The sequence below is a fragment of the Pygocentrus nattereri genome, chromosome 29, assembly GCF_015220715.1.
Source record: "Pygocentrus nattereri isolate fPygNat1 chromosome 29, fPygNat1.pri, whole genome shotgun sequence".
Classification (NCBI taxonomy): Eukaryota; Metazoa; Chordata; class Actinopteri; order Characiformes; family Serrasalmidae; genus Pygocentrus; species Pygocentrus nattereri.
This window is the reverse complement of record NC_051239.1, coordinates 8,821,393-8,844,348: the sequence shown is the minus strand read 5'-3', so window position 1 is coordinate 8,844,348 and position 22,956 is coordinate 8,821,393. Positions and strand designations below refer to the sequence as shown.

The window sequence follows — 22,956 nt, the reverse complement described above, 5'->3', positions numbered from 1 at the left end:
TGTTGAATTCCATCTCCCACCTGATTTTAACTTAATGAATCTTTAATTAGCCAAACCAGGGCTTGAATGACTACAGTTAACACCTCGACTTCCTCAAGGAGAGGTTTGGGAATGTTCAACCAAAAAACATTAATGCACACACAATTTTTGTGCTAACGTTGATTTTATTTTTTTCTGATGGTGTTTATCTTTATCTTTATTTACTGCCCAGATAAATAGCTTTTTCTTATCTGCCCACATCTTCTGGACAGCACTCTCTTTCCCTGCCTTGAGACATCCTAGTTTATCTTTTTTCATGTGAAGTATTTTGGAGTACTTTTAAAAGCAATGCATGCTTTGTTCTTGTTCATTCAAGTGCATTTTTACTGTGCAACCTTTTATAAAACTGATTACTCAGTTTAAGCATCAAATAGCTTGTAGATCATTCTTTGGCTAACATAATAAATAGTGGAAGCCCTAGTAAGTGCACATGTTGGTTCTCTGTGTATGTATGAAGAAGAGATCGGGGCTCTAAGTGAAGAGATTGAGAGCGAGAGAGATATGTAGAGGGTGTGTATATAATGTGTAGTAAGAGTGAGTTTGAGCAGGCCAAGCAGGAGGCCTCTCTGTGCTTCTGCACACACTAAGCCATCTATAGACAGCTGTGGGCCGGGGGGGAGGGCCGGCCGTGTGTGTGAGAGAGTAGGAGTGGGTGGGTTTCTGTCAGTGGGGGCCATAGAGTGAACACAATCACTGCTCTGTTTTCATAAGACTTGTGGTATGTGTGAGCAGAAACAAATGTGTTTAATTTAGCCCTCTTTCTGTTCCTTTCCATCTCTCTCTCTCTTGCTCTCGCGCTCTCTCTCTCTCTTGCTCTCGCGCTCTCTCTCTCTCTCTCTCTCTCTCTCTCTCTCTCTCTCTCTCTCTCTCTCTCTCTCTCTCTCTCTCTCTCTCTCTCTCTCTCTCTCTCTCTCTCTCTCTCTCTCTCTCTCTCTCTCTCTTGCTCTCGCTCTCTCACTCTGAAAGGGGCTAGTTTAAATGGTGGTAGTGAGTAGAGCTTCTCTTAGCACAAGCTCTTATTGAAGCCCTGGCACTCGCTCAGGCCAGCAAGATCAAATTTACTCTCAGGCAAATATTTATTTTCTCTTTTTCGGCTATGGCCGAAGTTTTGGTGGGGTGGGGGGGGTGGGGGGTTGACTTTTTTTTATTTTGGAGCTGAAGTTTACAAGTGATTATTATGCCAAGAGGTAAGGCTGACCGCCTAGTTGCCATGGGTAACGTCATAAGCGGTACAGCCCATAATAATCAGGAGTGGTTGCATCACGTGGTCTCGTCTGGTCACATTTTGCTGGGCAGTAAATGAGCGTTCCGGGGTTTTTAAAGGTGTGGTGTTTTTTCCCCCCCACCGCCAGAATATGTTGGCGGGTTCCTTATGATAGCCTAGTCTGCCATAATAGCTCAAGCAGTGAATTCACACTTGCACAAGCACTTGCGCGCACACACATATGTGAGTTAATGGTATCCCTCTGTTGAGGTTTTACAGCAAACATCTCAGTCAGCCATTTCACAGCAAGCCACAGGATCTGGACCAGATTATAAAAAAGTTTGGGGCTAATTGCTGTGAATTTGAATGAGTTTTCTTGCAAACCCCCACTGACTGTAAAAGACTCAACGCTAAAAAATGAAGTGCAAGAAAACAGTCCTACATTTTTCTTGTTTTATTTTTGCCTTGAGGTTCACTTATGACATTTGTGTGGTTTTATGTGCTAAGAAGTTGTAATTCATTTTTACATGATCATTTTCCAGCTCCTGGCTGTTTTTGGTACTGCGCCTTTATAAATGATGTGCAACCGATCTCTGTTCTGATTGGCTGTCATGTATTGAGCCTTGTTCAAAAGTAGTCCCTACTGAAACACTCCTGTAAGTTTGCGTGGGTGGGGCTAAACTGCTGTAGGCTTAATAGGGGCACATATGTAAGTGTGTTCTAACTAAAAAAATCCATTTAAAAGCTGTTCTTGCAGCTTAGTTCCCATACATGTACTGCATGGACTGGAGAGTGAATGTTCCATTTTGAGAACAGTGCTTACGTACTGCATTGAAGTTCTTCTTTTAAAAAAAAAAAAGAAGAAACATGGAGCTTTTTTCCATGATGTGGGCCCTTTAAACGTGTCTGTTATTGACATTTTAACACTACAGGAGTGCACATTCTGTGCTGAGGGGGAGCGGTGTGTAACTAGATCTCCCCAGGTACTGAGAAACCTCAGAACGGGCTGGTAATTGACTTAAACAATATGGCTACCTTTCCTCTGCCCCGAGAGAAAGCTGCCTCTTGCCAGACGGCCCGATTATTTTCTTGTGGTTCTAATTATGTGTAAGGTTTCATTTGACCCTGCGTTGTTTTCTGGAACACAATAGCTTACTTATTCTGTAGATCCTACTTTTTTAGCTCAGCTCAACTGAGCTAACTGCCCAATTTCTCCTTCCTCCCCACCCCCCCAAACTCTTTCTCTCCCTCTCTCCCTCTCTCCCTCTCTCCCTCTCTCTGCGTGCTGTGTGAAAGAAATGCCCTTCTACTGAAACAGGATTATTAGAAGAATTAGAAGAGGACTGTGCTCTATTTAAAAGGACTCGGTCAGCCGGCCTCTCTAAGTCCGCACTAGAGGAAGTCATAGATCAGGATCATGTCATGGCCAGATTTCAGCCGTGACTTCGATGAGCATGACAGCTGTGACAAAAGCGTCCGGCCCTGTTTTGGGGAAGGGCACGTCCGTCTGGATGTTGTTGTTCAAGCAGAAGCAGGAGGGAATAGGAATGCACTGATAAGAAGAGTTTAAATGCTTTTATTTGTCTGTTGTTTATAACAACACAGAAACACTTACAGAATCGGGCAGGTTAATGCGTTTACAAACTTACAAAACACATGATCGAGTTGCACGGATTTACTATGCCCTTGTTTCTGCATTGGGAAACAAAGGCTCCTTATTGCTTTTTTTGCAGTAAAACTTTGGAAGTTTGTTAAAGGCAGGACTTTTCACAGGACCTTTTACCTTTAAGCCTGAGCAAATGCTCACATTGTCAGTCATGTATGCTTTTTAACACATTAAAAAATTGAAGTCCGTATCTGTATCCGCAAAGGTGTATGCACAGTATATTGATATAGCAGCTTCTTGAAGTTGCGTAGAACATGAATTGTTAATATACCTGTTTTTCATTTTTGTTTGAATGTTATTGCATTTGCTGTCCCCAGCTTTGTGTTCTTTCTTTGTGGTAGCTTTGGTTGATCGAAGGGAAACAATAGATCATTTTACATATCGCTGTTTTCAGACAAAAACCTTGTATCTCCATTTTTGACGTTTTTCAGTTTGACAGAATTTGAAAGTATCTGTTGCTCTTAATATTTTGTGTAAATTTCATGAAGAATGGACCCAAAGAAGTGACCCAGTATGACTTGGGAAAAAGTCTGGTTCCATGGACTTGCATTAAAAGCAATGCATGTTTTCCTTCCCCAGTAAAGTTACCATTTTGAAGATATGAGGTTTTCTTCCGACAACAGAGATATGTTTTTGCAGAAGAGTGGGGACAGCGTGTGGGGACCCTTCAGTCAGACTTCAAACCAATAGTCTGCCTGTGCCTCGAGTGAACAGCCAGTTTCTCAAAAGATTACAAAGGTTGTCAAGTCTTTTAAGAACAAATGTTTCTATCTCTTGCACATACTCTTTCTCACACACACACACACACACACACACACACACACACACACACACACACACACACACACTTCGCTCTCCAGCTCTCTCCCCTATCCCCTCTCCACTAATAGTTCTTTTGTGCACAAGAGCATGTTAAGAGGCCTATGAGTCTGGCCTAAAAAAGGCCAGGTTGCCATGGAGATCGGTGCACTCTGGCAGGTTGACCTTTGACTCAGTTTTTAGTGCTGTCAGGCAGTGAATGGGCAAGCCAGGAGGCCGAGGGGTCACAATGGGAGCCCGGTGAGTGGGAGAGCCCTGTCACAGCCACTTCACTCCGCTCTGTCCGCTCACTGACGAACACTTAAACCGTTCGCAATAGCAGTGGCCACATACTTCAGATACAGCACCCATTAGCCTAGCCGTAGCCACATACTTCAGATACGGCTGCCATTAGACGTATCATAGCCGCAGGGTTCAGGGAGACTTGCCGAGATTACGGTGCATGGCTAGTTAAATGCATGCAGCCAGGTTCATGTTTGTTGAAGCATAGTTGCTTTTGTGGAGCAGCCTTTAAGGTGTTGCACCTAAAGGTTGTTTTTTTTTTTTTTTTGCTGAGCTAACGCTTCACCGTGCGAAGGCGTCGATACAGACATGGACGCAGTCGTGGTGCCGAGAGAGCAAATAAAATGTCTTATTGAAAATTTTGTCTAGCCTCACTGTAAACAGCTCCCCAGCCAAAACAAACAAACCTGCGCCTTGAGCAGACTTACTAATGCAGTGGGGTTTGCTAACGGGAGCTTGTCGCCATTGGGTTGCCACAGCCTGCAGCCCCAGCGAACTCGCACTGGGATGTGGATGTGTGGACAACCTTGACGCAGTTATATCTGAGACGTTAGCCAAGTTAGCCTCAGGGTCAGGTGCTTTATTACAGTTCACTGTAAAAGGGTTTCACGTAACATTTACAAGGCACTGGAACATGAAGCGAATGCTAAATAACAAGCTTGGTATCAGTTTACCCCAGACTTTCCTCCCACTTGGGCAGATTTGCTTCTGCTGAGTTTGACTGATGGTCAGCCTTCTCCACTAAAAAAAAGCCCTGTTAGCATACTTGTTCCTTTTATTTGCCTGACAATTGATTCTGTAATTATTTAATTAGCCGCAGGCCCTAAACAATGGAGTCACACTGAGCCTAGGTGGGTGTCTCCTCACCTCTATTGTGTGTCGTCTGCGTTAAGGACTGATTGCGTGTGCTGGCTGGACTAACAGTAGGTGTAAATGAGCAGTATTAAGCAGGTGATGGACTGTGACAATAGGCAGTCATGCAGGGCAGCAGAAGCTTTATCAGTGGTGATTAGCACCTTAACACAGAGCCTGCAGGGGGGCCATTTGGCTCCAGCAGGAGGGCTTAAATAAGCACAGGGCACACATCAGGTGATTGACATTATCTTCTGGGTGTGTTTTTGTCTGTTTATGGTGGTCTGGCTATGTATGGCCTTAAGGAATTTTTTGTTTGGACTGTTCATTTAGGAAAGTGGTGGGGAGGATTAGGTTACTTCACAAAGTGAGTGTTTTTATGGTGCATTCAGACTGTCCTCGTAAACGTGTGAGTTCACCACAAGGAAGTTGTGCTTGAATGACTAACAAAGTTGTGTAAAAAAAAAAAAAAAAAGTGGTAAACTGGTAAATTTCATGTTATGAGTGACTTGCTGTGAGCCATTACATTCTCTGATGTCATGTGACTTCAGTGCCGCTATTTCTGTTTTTACAGTATGCATAAAAGTAATCAGCAAGCAGCTAATGATCATTTTGCGACAATCTCATTGTTCAATCACAGCAGATGTACATATTGATAAACTGACCTGATGACCACCAGAAAGGAAACAACTTGCATTTACAACTTGATGTGACAATTTTACGACTTTACGAGTGGAAGAGAACTCTCCAAACACACCGTAAATTAACTTGTCCTTTGTCACCTCAGTCACTGCTGGCTTCAAGCACTTTTCCCTCCCTTTCATTTCTGCTCAAAGTTCCTCATCAAACTCTTTACCCCAAAAACCGCTTTTTCTATAGAGAGCAGCCCAGATCAAGTCTGTCCAATGGAAAGCATGTCATCCCCCCTGCCTCGGTTGTGGAAGCAGGGTTTGAAAGTTAGTTAGGCTGATCTATTTGGGTGCTGCTGGCAGCCTTTGGCTTTTCCCTCGCTAACAAATGTCCCACACATCTGCCTCCCTGCATCCCTGGCAGGCCTGTCGCTCCCTCTTCAGAGCTGACAAAGCTTCCTGGCCGCTCTCCCCCGTCTCTTCTCTTACTCCGTGAAAGAGGCCGAACAATTAGACCCAGGCTGCTGGCACCCTGCAAACCCTAGAGCATATGCCATATTCTCTCTGTTCAGCAAACCAAAGGGGCCTGCCGCCGCTTGGCGTTCCTCTGGAAAAACCCTTTGCCACCTTTTGTCGCGTTTCCATCCCCCGTTACTACCCTCATTATAAGCATGAGCGTTCGACTGATGTCAGTTTTGGGTGCTGAAGGCCAATGGAGTGCTGGAAGACAATTAGAGAAAGATAGAGAGCGGAAGAGATGGATCAGATGGCACTGGGGAATACTAGTTTGTCCAAGGCCTAGTTTTTGAAGTTGAGGGAGGCACCTAAGCTAGCATACGTATGATCAGCTGTGCGGGACGGAGCATAACGTTTTAACAATTGAGGCTTTGGAGGAGACAAAAATATAACATCACAGTATCTAAAGACATTTTCACGATACACAATATGTACCGTTTTGCAAATAGGGGATGAACTTAAAGGCACCAGTAAAGTAGTGCCACATTTAAACAGCTTTTCACTGTGCTTTTAATGCAGTTAGTGTGCACGGTTATTGTTTTTGGTGCTGTTCTAAACATCCTTTCCATAGTGTATACAGTTGGTCAGTGTTATATTCTCCGAAAGGCTTGTTGAATTGTAGAATCTCGCATCACAATAGCGCTGTCATTGTGCACCCCTATGCTGAGCTTTAGAATGGCTACCCAGTGCGTAATGTGTTATTTGTCCCCAGTGGCTCAGTAATGAAGCAGAAATGCTGTTCTTTCTTTTTTTTTTCCCCCTTTTAAACTTTATTGTAAACACTATTGCTAATATTGAAGGAAGTTACTTTTACTTACCAAGGAAATGTTAAACAAACAAGTTTAAGTTTTTTTGTTTTTTTTTTTCCTTTTCTCAACATGTTCAGTTTGACGTCAGTCTGGTAGCTAACAAATGACTATGCAGGAGAATGGTCTCAATTTCCTGGCTTTTATTGATGCTGGTTTGTGATGTGTAATAAAGGGTGATGAGCCCACCTCCATGCTGTGTGTGTGTGTGTGTGTGTGTGTGTGTGTGTGTGTGTGTGTGTGTGTGTGTGTGTGTGTGTGTGTGTGTGTGTGTGTGTGTGTGTGTGTGTGTGTGTGGACCCCCCCACTTCTCCACTCCTGGGCCCTTATTTCATGCCAGCTCTTGTCTGCATTGTTTAAACTGAACTTGAATGCACCTGCAAAGCATTAGTGCAGTGCCTGAAGTGTACTGTAAAATGTAATTGCTGAATTGAGTTTATATGTGTCTTTCCAAACTCCCCTCAGGCTGAAGAACTGCTTGTGTCTCTCTCTCTCGGTGTCTCTCTCTCTCGGTGTCTCTCTCTCTCTCTCTCTCTCTCTCTCTCTCTCTCTCTCTCTCTCTCTCTCTCTCTCTCTCTCTCTCTCTCTCTCTCTCTCTCTGTCTGTCTGTCTGTCTGTCTGTCTGTCTGTCTGTCTGTCTGTCTGTCTGTCTGTCTGTCTGTCTGTCTGTCTGTCTGTGTGTCTGTCTCTCTCTCTCTCTCTGTCTGTCCGTCTGTGTGTCTGTGTGTCTGTCTCTCTCTCTCTCTCTCTCTCTCTCTCTCTCTCTCTGTCTGTCTGTCTGTCTGTCTGTCTGTGTCGGTCGGTCGGTCGGTCTCTCGGTCTCTCTCCCTCTCTCTGTCTATCTATCTATCTCTCTCTCTCTCGCTCTTCGGAAATGTATTCTGCTGACCAGCGCTGGGTTTTTTGGAGTCTGGCCGTGTGTGCCAACTTGAGGACAGTTTTAGTGGAGCTAGTCCTGGCCCACTGCTCTGTTTAGACAGGGGCTGAAGTGCTAAGTGGACAGGATGCTAGCACACACCAGTCCAGGACATGCACTTTTGCCTACGGCATTGAAAATGTCCAAGAAACGCAAAAACACCATGTCCCGGACATTGGAGAAAAGGGGAAAAAAATACTGTCAGTCCGCCGTAGGATATCGGGGCTAAATAGTGGAGGTTTCTCCTGCTCTGCGTGCATGTTTATCTAGTTTAGGGCGAAGCTAGGAAGCCAACAACATGTGGGAGCAGACTTCAGCTCCATTACACCGTGCATCTCTGCAGGATGGAGCTGCAGCCATGCCTCCAATGGCCTGTAAAAACATGGAGCGTTTGCAGTCTCCTGTGGTGAGAGAGAAAGTCAGAGAAAGTTTCAGTATCTGGGTGCAGTTCGTGGAGCAGGGACAGATGATGATTGACCTGGATTAGACTGTGTGAGTGAGCTTGCTGGGCCTCTGTGGGTGTTTTCAGGCATTTTCAGGACAAAAATGTCCTGAAAACGCAAAAAGATCTTTTTCATGGTCATTGAGGTTTAGGCTTATAAAATTATTTTATACAGACACATATATAATACACATGAGGGGTATTATTACATATAGTATGAAGCTTTTTTTTTTGTCTTATTGCCTATGAAAAATAAAAGCAAAAGCATAAAAGAAGACATGAAGGCTTCCTGTATACCCTTTGAAAGTTGCTTGAAAAACAGAATTCACATAAAGGATTAAAAAATTCTTCTACCTAATAAAATATTTTTCCTCTTTAAAGACATAAATGACTTTCCTGCCATATTCACTATCTTGGACAGGTTAATCTTATTAGCCACAAAAAATGTCATGCTACGTGGATAAATTTTATTTCAAAACACTCAAGAATACTATAGCGGGCCAATTAAGGTGACCCTGCATCTCTTGTCTGGCCTTTTTCATAGATGTAGTCATGCTTTTGTCAAGTAAGCTACTCAAATACTTAAATTCATCCGGAATTTCAGTTGAGTGAATGTTTATATTTACCCTGTTTGTGCAAATTGAGATGTTTTTACCAGTGAATGCCATCTCCTTGCTTCTGTTATTTATAATAAGAGCATGGTCTAAACACATTATTCATCTGTTTGTAGTATGTAGCCTCCATCCATGTATCCCCCTCTTGAAATAAACCACCCAAGGCCATGTCGCATATGTACTTGAGTACAGATAATATAATACTTATAATGTATATGTAACATTGTTACATATAGATGTTTATGTCCAGCTATTGTATAAAAGTGATGCTCTGAGTCTGTTTCTTGCACTCCAGATGTTCACTGTTGAGGGGTGGCTTGTTCGAATGAAGCCTTGTAGCCTGTAACATGGGTCTCTCTCCCTCTCTCTCCTTGCCATTGAGCTCTGATGTCAACCCTAAGAATTTCCTCCCTTTTGGATGGGAATGAGGGGCCCACACTGCTCTTGCTCTCTCTTGCTACCCCCCTCTCTGTTGGCCCCCCAGCTGTCAGGAAACAATACCCTGTGCCTGCTCCGACAAAACTCATTCCTGAAAATGTTTTTCTTCTCCCTTCCCCCTCCTCCTTTGCCGTCCCTCTCTGTCTGCTCTTCCCTTTGCACTGTAATGTCTTTTCCATTTTTAAACTCGTGGCCATGTAAACTTCCTTCCTCTGTGTCCAGCGTTAGACTGGACAGAGTGCCAGACAGGTCCGGAGTGGAGCTGACCCCTTCCTAATAAACCCAATCCAGTGGACCTCGGTGACCTCACTCACGCTTATTTGCTCCAGTGAAGCCCACACACATTCATTTGAAAAGATTCAATCAGTCAGTTCTGAATTGCACTTTATTTCATATACATTTAAGATGTGGGGTTTTTTTTTAGCTTTCTTGACAGAAACAAACATATTTTACCTTGACTTGGCCTTGTTTGTTTTATTTGATTATGGTTTCTCGACTGAAGTGGCCTCGAGGAGCAGCAGCTTTCAAATCACGATAGAGCACCAGAAAACGGTTAAGCTTGTCAGAATGGACTTTCCGAAGAACAAAGATGCATCGTCTCTGAAATGACTTTGGTTTTGGATGAATACCAGTTGATTAATAGCCTTGTCAGATGATTAACATTACAGAGCAAATCTTTTTACTTTCAGGTTGAAAGTTCAAGTATTTAAAAGTTGTCACTTTGTGTTTGTGTGCGCATTCTAGACAGGGTTTATAGGTTGTGTTTTGTACAGGCTTTTTGAACGGAACGTAGTGACCTAGTGAGGTTTGTTAGACCTTCAGTGGCTGATGTGAAAAATCTAGTATTTTCACCCACCTCCCCTTCATGACATAGCTGTCGTCTCTGTCAAATTACTGTTTTGGAGGGTCAAAGTTTTGAGCCATCAGCAACCGTATACAAATGTAGTGAAATGAGCTTACCAGGCCTGGTCAGTAATGTTCAGCACAGCTTGAAGCAGAAGAGATCACAATATGTTATCTTGATAAATTACATCACAATGTTGAAGTAAAATGTTTGAGTCTGCTGTGGGCATCATCAGCTCTTCTAGAAAACTGGACCATTTCATGTATCATGAAGAGCCTATGTTATCATTAAAACCAGTATTTTGCATGGAAACAAGTAACATCTTTGTAACAATTTTTTTGCCAACGTCCCTGCTCCTGTTGTTTTTCACATTACATAAAGCAAGCATGCTCATTTTTTTGTAGTCTCTTTAAATGTAAAGGTGCTGTCGTACTGGTGCATTTTGTCCACTCCAACTTGTTTGCACACATAAATTTTATTTACACACACACACACACACACACATATATATGTGTGTGTGTGTATATGTATATATATACACACATACATACATACGTACATACATGTGTGTGTGTGTGTGTGTGTGTGTGTGTGTGTGTGTGTGTGTGTGTGTGTGTGTGTGTGTGTGTGTGTGTGTGTGTATGTATGTATGTGTGTGTGTGTGTGTATGTATGTATGTATGTATGTGTGTGTGTGTGTGTGTGTATATATATATATATATATATATATATATATATATATATATATATATATATATATATATATATATAATGAGTCAAGATTGTTTTTACCATACTGCCCACCCTTAGCCTGCAGTAATCCAGTTCTGAGACCAGGCTGGAATATATGGGGGGGCTCCCACACAACAGCTTTTCATTAGTTTTAAATCTGGGGAGCAGCGCGGAGAAAATGTCTGCACACATGAAAATCTGCTGTATCCGGCCGTTAAACTGATCCGCAAACCAGATGTTCGAGCTGAGCCCCAGAGCCGCTGCTCCGGAGAGGCCGCGTCCACCACGGCCCAGAGAGGAAATGGGGGGAGATCTCCCCCTCTCTCAGGGGGCTTTAGCCGATCACTCCGCTTGTCAGAAAAGTTCTGGAGATCTGGACACCTGGCAGGCCACAGAAAAGAGGGCGGTAATGGCGAAAATGATGAGTGATGCAGCGATTTGATGCACTGGATCAGTATCACTACTGATACCTTGTTAAATGGATCGGATATCGGTTGGATGTGATCGATCCACTGCAGTACTGTTTCTTAGTCATGGTTGTTATAAGATTGTTACAATTTCTCATTCCAGAGCAAGGCTGCCAAAGTTAGCCTGTGAGGACCTGCCAGAAAGTTACCCTAATCACTTGTCCAGTGAGAACAAGCATAATTTTATGTTTCCAGTATCGTTTATTAAATTGTTTTTGCTTCAATTTTTCATTTATTAAGTGTTTTTTGGAACAAAATATAATACAATAATACATTTTTAACCTGTGTTTAACTCTACCTTTTATTATTTGTATGTTGCTGTCTTTGGCTCGGAAAGTTTGGGCACCACTGTTTTAAAGAAGTATTATTTAAAAATGTGCAAGATCATTGAAAGCTTGGAACCGCTCTCATGCATTACCTCCTGTTGTATATGTATGTTTGCTGCTACAAAAATAAGCTTACGTGTCACATTGGTGCTTTTATATAAGCAGATATCAGAAATGGTGTGAAAACATTTGAATCTGTGCATCCCTGACGATGATGATGGTGATGATTAAAAAAAAATGTAAGATGCTCCAAGGTTAAACAGTGCCACAGGGGATGGGTCAAAAGGTCAACGCTATTCACCAGGGCATCATCGTTTTGGGTTGAGCTTTTACCACAGTACTGCTTTCCCAGCGCTCTCTGTGGGACGTCCTTCCAGCTGTCTCTCTCTCACACACACACACACACACTCTCTCACACACACACGCACACACACACTCTCTCTCTCTCTCTCTCTCTCTCTCTCTCTCTCTCTCTCTCTCTCTCTCTCTCTCTCTCTCTCTCTCTCTGTCTTTCTCTCCCTCGATGGGATCCCACAGCTGGGCTCTTGTAGGAACACATTCCCCGACAAACGCCGATTTCACACTCCACTCTCTCCATTCCTCATGCTCACTGGTGCTGACACACACACACACACACACAGACACAGGTGTCTGTAACTGCTCTCCATTGACCATGGGCTCGTTATTTACGAGGCTTCCCCTCCTTTTGCTGGTGGGCAGGGCATTCCATCGCATCTGCACACATTGCAATGAGTGTGTGTCACTTTCTTATTTCATGTTAGTCATCGTTATACCCGCAGACGCACGTAGACACAACTCTGTTTGATATGGCGTCGTGAGTTCAGAGCTTGCCGTTAGAGGAAGGGCACTTGTTGCACCTGTTGCATCCAGACTCTTCTGTGCTGTTGGAGAAAAAGTGCAGTTACACCTGACACACTGTGTGGAATGGGTGGGAAGAAAAAAACGATGCGCTGATACTTTTGATGCTGACAAATTACTTTAGTCTTGCATAAAAATTAAATGTTTTGTTGTTTGTACATTTATGATGTCAGTATATTCCAAATATAAATGCAATAACTTGTAATGTCTTTTCAGTACATGCCTGTTATTATATGGTATTATAAAGTACATTTCTCATCTCCATTCTGTTTTTCGTCCCACAGTATCTGCAGATGAAATGGCCTCTGTTGGATGTGCCCAGCTCTGCAGCCCTGAAAGACTCCAGATCACCCACACCAGGACACTTGGTAAAAACACAAACTCACATTCACACACCTGTTGCTGTCTGTGTTCTCATTCTTCATTTGTCTCATTGGTTCAACCTAGTCTGACTCAAGAGCAGGTTCAGAAAGCTGTGGCTTTCAGATATAAAGAATTTCTCTGGCCGCTCAGGCCATCAAGCCAGTGAATCTTGTATTTATAAGCATGCTTTATTACCAAAATAGTCAGGTGTTGCTTTGAACTAGGAAATATTTACATGATGAAATTTTACATTATGAACATTTGCCTTTGTGGTCCTCTCTGCTGATCTGGTCGGTCCTCAGGTTATCTGATCTAGATTATGTTGCTAGGTACTGTTCAGTTACTCGTCTCTTGTTTAACACCTTATTTAACACCTTATTTAATGGCCCAAAATGACTTAGAAAAAAGTCTGGTTCCATTGACTTACATTAAGAGTAAGGTATGTTTTTTCCTTCTTCTGTAAAGTTTTTGTTTTGGAAAAAAAAGGTTTTGTTCCAACAACAGCGATGTGAGCAAGTCACTTTGGAACAGAGGTAGGCTTATCGTTATTGTGATAACCTGCGACACCGTCCTTTTCTGAGAATGCTGTAGACATCCTCAGTGCTTCAGCATGAGGGGTTTCCCACCCCTACTTTGACTCATTTGAATGGGCATTAAAGTAGCCTACGCCTACACCTCTACGACAGTGTGAAAATAAAACTTTCAGCCAAGTTGATAAAGTCTGTCTAGGTTGTGCCAAAAGCCATGGGAGTTGTCTCTGTCTCTTCAGATCATCTCGTGGCTGTCTGGTTTTTGCTGTATCTTAGTAGAAACTGATAAATCTGATAAAGGCACACCACCATAAAAGCTGAAAGAATGGGCTCTTCATTTGAATTCTCTGACTCTTCACTTGAATACTCCACCCGGCCAATTGGGTGATGTGTATGAGGGTTGTAGGTGTCTCTGAGTGGTCAGACTGGTTTGAAGATGACGGCAGTCAGAGATAAACCATCAGCTTATCGATAATGCTCTGGTACGATAAACCATCTGCCTGAGAGCCTGAGGCAAATACCATTAAAGTATTACATTCCAGACCAGGTGTTGCGTGTATGTGTTACACTGTCGCTGAGGTACGCGTGTCATGTGAAGTCATATCTAAGCCTTTAAAGGTTCATATTTAATTAAGAGTGGATTTTATTGCCTTCGTTGGCTGATTTACTCTCTAAAAGCTATATGTTTGGGGGAAAAAGCTCTTCTTTCTTTTTTCCTCTAAATTTTGAGTTTTCTCATAATTTTTCATCTTTTCTTTCTCTATTGCTACTTTTTTGGTTTTTCAGTATTTCTCACATGCTTTTTCTTTTGTCTCTTTCTCTTCTTTCATTTATTCCTCCTTTCTCTCCTTTCTTTGTTTCTCTTGCTCTTTTTCGTTCTTCTTTTCTTTCTTTTTGCTGCACCTTGCTCTCTCATGGTTTTTTTTCTTATGCTATGCTATTTTTCTTTATATACCCCCACCCCCGACCGCCCCCTCATCACAAAGCCGATTCCAGCTTATTTTATATCAGTAACTGCTGACGCTCTTTAACCTCCAGACCACACCATGCGATCGTCTCTGAAGACACTGCTGGCTTTGTTTGGCCATGCAGCCCTGCCACTGCAGTTTTATTGTATTTACTTAATATATAACCTTATAAAGTGCATGCCCATGCGTTACAAGCACGGGAGAAAATGCGACCACGCAGGCGACTAATAGCAATCAAGTTAGACGCAGATGAATGGCGTGTATTGAGGGTTTGATGTGGAGGTCGTGGGTTTGTTCCTCCCCTCTTTCGGCCCCTCTGTCCGTTCCCGTAAAAAACATAGACAGGGCTTCTTTCACCGTGTTGAGGGGAGGAGGGGGATTTGTACCATTTGCTTTAGCCTTGGTGTCAGCAGAAAGGCTGTCTGAATTCAGCACCTGATCACCAGCACTGCTCCTACTGATCTAGAATCAGTTTCCCACCTAGACCAGAAGGCACGATTAGTTGGGAATTTGCCCAGTGATCACTGGTGTTTTAAATTCTACTGCTCAGTTACAGTAAGGTGTTGTATATTTTTTTAAAGGGTTTTTTTCTTTTAAATCTTGTTTGAAAAGCTGTGTGTGGTTTGTTTGCAATTTTTGTTGTTTGGCATTTTTTAATTATCCAGCAGATTACTTGATTACTACCCTAATCAATATTCAGTAGTATATAATCAATAGTGGCAGCCCAAATCTAGATATGTTGACATAAAAAAAAAACAACAAAACAAAAACAATTATACACACACATTTATAGCAAGGGCCTCATCACTAGAACATAGTGAGAAGGACTCAAGAAAAAGAAGGAGGTGCTGCTGCTCAGAGGAAGCTGCTGGCTACTTCTTCAGGCCTTTTGGCCTAGCTGAGCTTTAATGAGAGGTGGACACACACACACACACACACACACACACACACACACACACACACAGAGGACATCAGTATGGCAGGAATCACATGGGATGTGAGACATGACCACAGGGGTGCACCAGGGTTATTCATTCAGAATAGCCGCATTACCTATTCAGCCAATGATATGGATTGCATTAGGAAGGATGTTGAATATTTATGAGCTCAGTGTAAACAGATTTTATTGGTGCAAATGCACAAGTTAGAACACGATGGTAATTGAAATGGCTTTTTCATCTCTGTGCTGAATTGCATTTTGTTGTTGTTAAGTCTGATTTAACTAGCGATTAAATCTCTTATTAGTTTATTTATGTGCATGTATATGAACACAAGCAGATGCATTGAGATTGGCCCGTCTATCAGATTGGGCCCATAAGGTCTGTATGCTAATGAGTTTTTCTGCTCAGTCCGAGATGCTCAATAATTCAGTAGACAGGTTTGCTTAGTATTCTGCTGCTCAGGGGTTGTGTGTGTGTGTGTGTGTGTGTGTGTGTGTGTGTGTGTGTATATACACCAAAGATATCTGGGGGGAAAAGAGAGAAGCTAGCTTGCCTATTCCTCCCTTTTCAGTTTCTTCACCCTTTCTCTCCACAGTCATGTTCCTCTCACTGTGGCCTATTGTGTTTTAAGGATGTAATGATGCATTTGTACACTGATGTTGCAGTGCTATTGTCTGACTTGCATAGTGGAAAATGGACATTCTAGAGTTCACAAAAACTAGCATTAATCATCAACTCCAGCATGTTTATTAGTAAGCTGGAAACATGAATGCAGTCATCACTCTTCTTTATTTCACTTTTTCTCTTTCTGTATTCGGCTGTTGTTGAAAATATATGAATAGAGTATCAAGAGTGAAACTGTCATGGCCCCAGTGTAAGGTTACACCCTTACTGTTCATGATATAATGTTCATATTAAAGACCCACGTGATGCGTTGAGATAAACGTAGTGTACGTGAAGTAGCTGCTCCAAAAATTGCCGTACATCAGTAGCGCAACTGTTGATCTTTTGCTTTTGCATTGCTGTTCCTTGTCCTCTTAACTGTGCTTTAGTGTTTTGTAGGGGAGGATGAGATGGCAGTGTTATGATAAATTATATCACTGCGTATTTCATGGATGTTGTCTCTACTTCTCAAGCACAGAACTGCCGATCACTTTCACATCGAATGTCACTCCACTTTATTATTTTAAAAACGTTCAATTTTTCCTTTTTTAAATTTTGAATTGAAAGTTATTTTTACAGCCCTTTTGAATGTGATGCTACTGTTTTTGTCATTTTCACATTTTGTCCATTCAACCGTGGATTCACATATATTATAAGATCTTATATATTGCCCAACCTTAACAGGCTTTGCTGTTTTCCTGGGTCTTCACAGTGGATGCTATGTGCTTAAGTCTATGGGAATGTTTCTCTTTATCAAATTAGGATGCCTCTGTGTGACATCCATGGGTCAACATAAGCTCCTCTGTTTCTGTCTGTTTTTCTATGTATGCTTGTGCGTGCGTGCATGTGTGTGTCTCAGGCTAATGAAGATAGGAGACTGAGGTCATGGCTGTTGCTTTTGTTTCCTCACAGAGATTAAGATGGTGTGAGGCTTTGTTAGTGATGGAGTTTGAATACCATACACATGACCCACTGCTGACTGCACTGAGCTCAATAATGCCATTATTATTGATCTTTATTGTCTCTGACATGGGAAAAGGAGACTACAGGTTTTGGATTGTGAGATTTTCCTCTCCTGCGCTCAATGCCCATTTCTGATGTTTCTGAAAGACCTTTCTGACCACTAACTGCGTGTGTGTGTGTGTGTGTGTGTGTGTGTGTGTGTGTGTGTGCGTGTGTGCGCGCTATCAAGAGCTTGAGATATTTGTCTGCACCCAGCAGGACTCAAATATATGTCTGGCTCAGTTCAGGTTCTCAAAGCCCACCTCCTGCTTTTTTGTACAGATTTTACCCTCCATTTCCCTGCTTTCGTTTTTCTCCTTAGTTCGTTTTTCTGGAATCACATACCTGTGTTACTGCCACAATTTAGCACTGAGGCTAACAAGGCCTGTACATGTGAGATGTACCTGTGAGGCGGGCGGGGGCAAACAAAAAAAAACCCAATATATTCCAGAGAGAACAGATCGGTGCAACCACATGAAAGTTAATATTTTTTCGCCACAATTTTTAAAATGTTCAGTATATTATACGGAAAATTGTACGTAATGAAGAATAGTGTTTTAGGATTAAACCACTGATAGCTGCTCTTGCTGTATGAATAGGGCATTAAAAAGAGTTTTTTTCAGACCAATAGCATTAGCATTGCTGGATTAATACACTTATTAAGTGGAATGTATACTTTATTTTTTGACGTATTTTATATATTTTTAAAATTCTAATTATGTGATGTAATTACTGCTATTATAAACTGCTATTATAATTGCTTCACTGTAATTTTATTTGCAGTGTTAGAAATATAAGGTTTTAATCGTCACTTTGGGTGATGATGGGACGGTTTGGGTTATTTTGGACAGTTTTTTTGAGTTTGGGTCACTCAATGTGGTGGTTCAAGTTGGGTCTGGTATGGACAGAATACAGTCAGGCTTAGTTCAGGTGGATTTCAGGCCAGATTAAAGCCGTAGTGTTGTCCCTTATGGATTTTTTCCCCCAGTTTGCACTCTCCTTCCCTCACTCTGCTTCAGTCCACAGACATGTCACCAGCCAGATTAATCAGTGTGCATTTGTGTGTGTGTGTGTGTGTGTGTGTCCATGTCCGTTCGCGCTCATTCCGAATGCTGATGTCATGGTCAGGCCACTCTGACATCCACTTCCTGCGTGGCTGACAAACAAAGCTGTGCTATCCCAGCATGCCGTGCGCTCTCTCTTTCTCTTCCATTTCTTGTCTCCTTTCTCCTCCGGAGTTTGTGAAAGGGCCGAGAACCTCCCACCTAGCAAATGAATACAAAGCGTACACACACACACACACACACACACACACACAGTGAACAGCTCTCCACACGCTCTAAACTTAGAGTTTGGTTGGTGAGTCTGGTACCCAGAGGCTGTTTGCCTAGTAATTCATTTCAGATGTGGACTATTCCGAGCCGTACTTGGCTGAAAGTAACCCTCGCACTTCATCACTGGCTGTTCTGTCCTGCTCCACGCTTGACGGCCAGCTGCAGGGCATCCACTTCAGCCTGGCCCAGCAAAAAGACCCCTTAGGCAGCTGTGGAATCTGTTCCCTGCCACCTTCCACCGCTGTGAAGTAGGGCTATACAATGTATCGTTTGTTAATTATCATTTTTACATAATCTGTCATAATTATTACATCATAGCCTAATTAGTTGTTTAAGCTGGCCGCAGTTATCATGCTTAGCTTACAACAAACAAAATTTTTTGATCCATTGAGCATTTTGATCCATTGGGTTGAGGCGAAGGCATTAAATAAGAAACACGTCAAGTTCAAATTTCTAACTGGTGCTACAACTCCTCTAGAAGGCAGTGATGAGTAATGATTGTTCATTTAAGCTTCTGTTGTCAGTTGCAAGCTAAATATTGACACCTAGGAGGAGAGATGGGTAGTTGGCCAATTTGGCCCTTCAGGCTTGTACTTTAGTAGTTGCAAACAAAAAAGACAAATTCTTAATCATAATTATTAAAATAGTAATGAATTGTCGTCGTGACAGGCAGAGTTATCACGATATTGGCCTCTGCAATGATCTCTCCGAAGGCCGCAGTAAGCAATGAGCCCTCTAACCAGTCACAAAGCTGTGACTGGTTCTGAGCATCCTGGCCAACCACAGTTTAACCTGACTTTGTGTGGGTGCTTTGTTATATATTCATGTAATCCAACAAAAGTAAATGATTTCGGTTAAAATGCATCACACACTGCAAAGGTGCATTTGCACTGTGTAGCCATTAAATTGCAGTAGTAATGTTTCGTTTCATATTGAGCAGCCCAGCTGTGCAGAGAGGAGTGTTTTGAGTTTGGCTTTGTTTTACTCTCATGAGTCCGCTTCAGTGTTCTGTCCCTCATGTGTTAAGAAGCCATCAGATAGGCCTACTGAAGCACATCCAGCTTGGCAGAGCAGCTCTGCACACTGTGTTCACACTTTGTTAGCTGGCCTTAAAGGCATGCAAGAGGTTCAGTGTTTCATGCTCCTCTGAGCCACACTAGATTGCCCCCTGTTGACAGAGCAGGAACAGACATATGAGGTGGGCGTGGACTGTCCCTCAGAACGCCCTGATTTCACTGGTAATACTTTCACAGGTGTTTTCTTCTGTTGTACCTTCAGAATATCAGAAACTGAAGCCTAAAGCTCAGGTTGTAGGAAGTTAAAGATATCTCCAGATTAGGAAGAGCCACACATTAGACAGATATAAAAATAGGCCATTTGAGCCACCAAGCCAATGAATCTTGTGGCCAAATTAAGAATCAAAATGAGAAAAACCTGTTTATTGTAATTGCAATTAACAGATGTGCTTTAATACAAAAAGGTGTGGTTTTTTGCTGCTTCACGCAAATGAGGAGCCTTTATTTATGTATGCATGCATACTTCTGGATCTCTTGCAGGAGAGTAAGAAGTAGTTTTGTAATTAATGGTGGTTAATGGTAATTAATTTGTGAATGTGTCAAAATTTAGTTGGTTTGCTGGTTAGTTAAGGTGGACAAACACAAAAAAATCTCCAAGGCAAGTTGCCACTTATGTCCAGTGTCTGCATTTTTAATGGCCAAAATGTGTAATTATGTGGCCAGGGGAAGTGAGCAGTGATGACCCCTGGGTAGAGCTTCTGTTAATCAAACTAACTTCATGAGTGTAGCTGAAAATAATACAGTGTGTTTTCTGTTTCTTAGCCCGTCATTCACGTCTGTATTGTGCAATCTCCGGCGTGTTGGTATACTTTGTTTCAGTTACTGCACTGGGGCTTGGCTGAGTGTTTGATGATGGGTGTGAGCTTGTTTGGCACCGACTTAGACACTCAATGTTCTGTGGGGCTGGGCTAGATTGCGTCATGGGGTCCTGTGTCTCTTGCACACACAGAAGTTGTACTGATGTTTATTTGAGATTGTGTGCTGCTAACGCACGCTCACAGACAGACATGCGCTTTTTATGCTGCTATTTGAAACACAAGATTTTTTTAACATCTATATGTTACGATCATGAACGGCTGAATGATTTGGGGAAAGTATTTAATCGATTTTTGAGACCAGTGTTGTGACTCTGATTTGTGGTTGTTTTCTGTAAATTGAAGTCCAGGCCTGGTGTTTTGGCAGTGAACACCACCTATCTGTTTCTTTTCCCTTGCTTGAGGCTTGACTGCTGAATGTAGTGTGCCAGACTGCCGGTTAATGGTTGTGTTGTCATGTAAACAGTACAAGGGTGTTTAATTGCTTCTCATTGGTCTAAATCAGCTACAGGCGGTTCACAAGCTCTGTGTTATTAGGTTAAATATCTCCACTTAAAGCTAAAGACAGTGTTGTTGATGATTCAGGCTATAATTAAAACTTCAGCTGTTCCGATTTGAACATTGCACTCTTTCAAAGTGAAATTTCATTATAAAGATATGTAACAATAGCACACTATCACTGGAAGCATATATTAGCTGGTGGTTGGAGTGTTAAATCGAGACAATATAAAGCACAGCTTTTGTTTCTGATATAATGTTGAAAACTTCCAGAAACTGGGAATGTTATTCCATTAATGTATTAATATGAGGCACATTTTCAGACAGTCCTTATTAGTGTATTGAAAGAAGTATTGAGTTGGGACACTTCTTGTTAAGTTTAAATACATCCTCTCTCTCTCTCTCTCTCCCTCTCTCCCTCTCTCCCTCTCTCCCTCTCTCCCTCTCTCTCTCTCTCTCTCTCTCTCTCTCTCTCTCTCTCTCTCTCTCTCTCTCTCTCTCTCTCTCTCTCTCTCTCTCTCTCTCTCTCTCTCAGTCCAATAAGGTTCCAGTGGTGCAGCATGCTCACATGCACCCTCTGACCCCCCTCATCACATACAGTAATGATCACTTCTCCCCGACTACTCCGCCTGCACATCTCTCCCCAGAGATCCTGGACCCAAAGACAGGTAACACATACACTCTGTGCTCTCTCTCTCGCGCGCACGCTCTCTGCTTGTTGTCTGATGACTGTTGTCTGTCGCAGGTATTCCACGGACCCCCCACCCATCTGAGCTCTCCCCATATTACCCCCTCTCTCCAGGGGCCGTGGGCCAGATCCCCCATCCTCTGGGATGGCTCGTCCCACAGTGAGTAAAACGCGCACACACAGCAGAACTCAGCACATTAGACTTCACATGTAGTGAGCATGTTCATAGAGTACCATCCCATAAACTCTTCTTTGTCTTTGTTTACTTTTTTTCTGTTGTTTGTTTCTCTCTCTATTTTTTTCCTTTCTCTTTCTCTGTCTTCTAAATAGCTAGAATGGTTGAATCACATTAAGTTAGTGTTAACAAATAATTCAAATCTGTTTCATACAAAAGTTATTCAGACAACACACACACACAGTTTAATGCTATTTATTTATGTGTGGTATTTATACATGTGGTAATCACATTATTTTATTTTTTTTAGTTGGATCATCAGAATAAATGTAAAAAAATATAAATACAGTAAAAAATAGTTTTTGTTGTGAGCTGGTTACAGGAGGAAATTTCAGTTCCTGATTTTATTTTATTTAATGTATTTTTACTTTACTTTATTATTTATTTATTTTACCGTTGCATGTATTTATTAAATTCCATCACCAGCACATGTAATTTAACATACTGAAGCATGTATTAGCCAAACGTATTGGACTACAAGTAAACCTGGGCTTCTTTAAGAAGCAGAAGGTTTGGAAATGATTTAACAAACATATTGACACTCTTCTAATCTTCGTCTTCTGATATTAGTGTTTTTCTCAGCAAAGAAATGTTAAAAATTTTTTAAAATGCTTTGTTTTCTTGTGGGCCTAAAATTATTATATTCTCTCTCTCTCTCTCTCTCTCTCTCTCTCTCTCTCTCTCTCTCTCTCTCTCTCTCTCTCTCTCTCTCTCTCTCTCTCTCTCTCTCTCTCTCTCTCTCTCTCTCTCTCTCTCTCTCTCTCTCTCTCTCTCTCTCTCTCTCTCTCTCTCTCTCTCTCTCTCTCTCTCTGTCTCAGGCAAGGGCAGCCCATGTACTCCATCCCTCCGGGAGGTTTTCGACACCCTTACCCAGCGCTTGCGATGAACGCCTCCATGTCCAGGTATGTGTGTCACTTGCTTATATTTTACAGGGCCTCCTGGTGATGAGGGGGTGCAGCTCTCCGAGACTCTGATTTTACCTTCAGAGTTCAATACACTTACCTCGAGTTTAGCACACACACACACACACACACACACACACACACACACACACAAGCAGAGATGAAAGGCTGCTGATTTGATCATCGAGCCTGACGGCTCCCACCTGATCTCTCATTCTCTGCTGGATTAAACAAGTTAGAGGTTTGCACTTGAATGCTTGCACATACACGTGCATGAATGTGTGATATGAAATATTCATAGTGCGAGTTCAATGGAATCATTGCAGTCATCCATCAGCTCTCAAAGTGTTTGGGGGTTTTTTCTTTAAGGATGATCTGGAGAGTTTTAGGAACTTCCTACATTTATGAGAGAAAGGGTTTTGATGCTTTCCATCTTCAGCACTTTTGCTGTTACTGTATTAGTCATAGTTT

At 42.2% G+C, this 22,956-nt stretch overlaps 1 protein-coding gene across 2 annotated transcripts in view; it reads left to right on the top strand.

Moving 5' to 3' along the window:
* The window catches only part of tcf7l1b (transcription factor 7 like 1b), a 51,355-nt gene that overhangs the window by 21,371 nt on the left and 7,028 nt on the right, over nucleotides 1-22,956 (top strand). For both annotated transcript variants that reach the window (XM_037536100.1, XM_037536101.1), the window contains exons 4-7: nucleotides 12,755-12,838; nucleotides 21,196-21,328; nucleotides 21,406-21,508; nucleotides 22,402-22,485. In XM_037536100.1, the coding sequence (XP_037391997.1) occupies nucleotides 12,755-12,838; nucleotides 21,196-21,328; nucleotides 21,406-21,508; nucleotides 22,402-22,485 (404 nt within the window). The remainder of the gene's footprint in view (nucleotides 1-12,754; nucleotides 12,839-21,195; nucleotides 21,329-21,405; nucleotides 21,509-22,401; nucleotides 22,486-22,956) is intronic.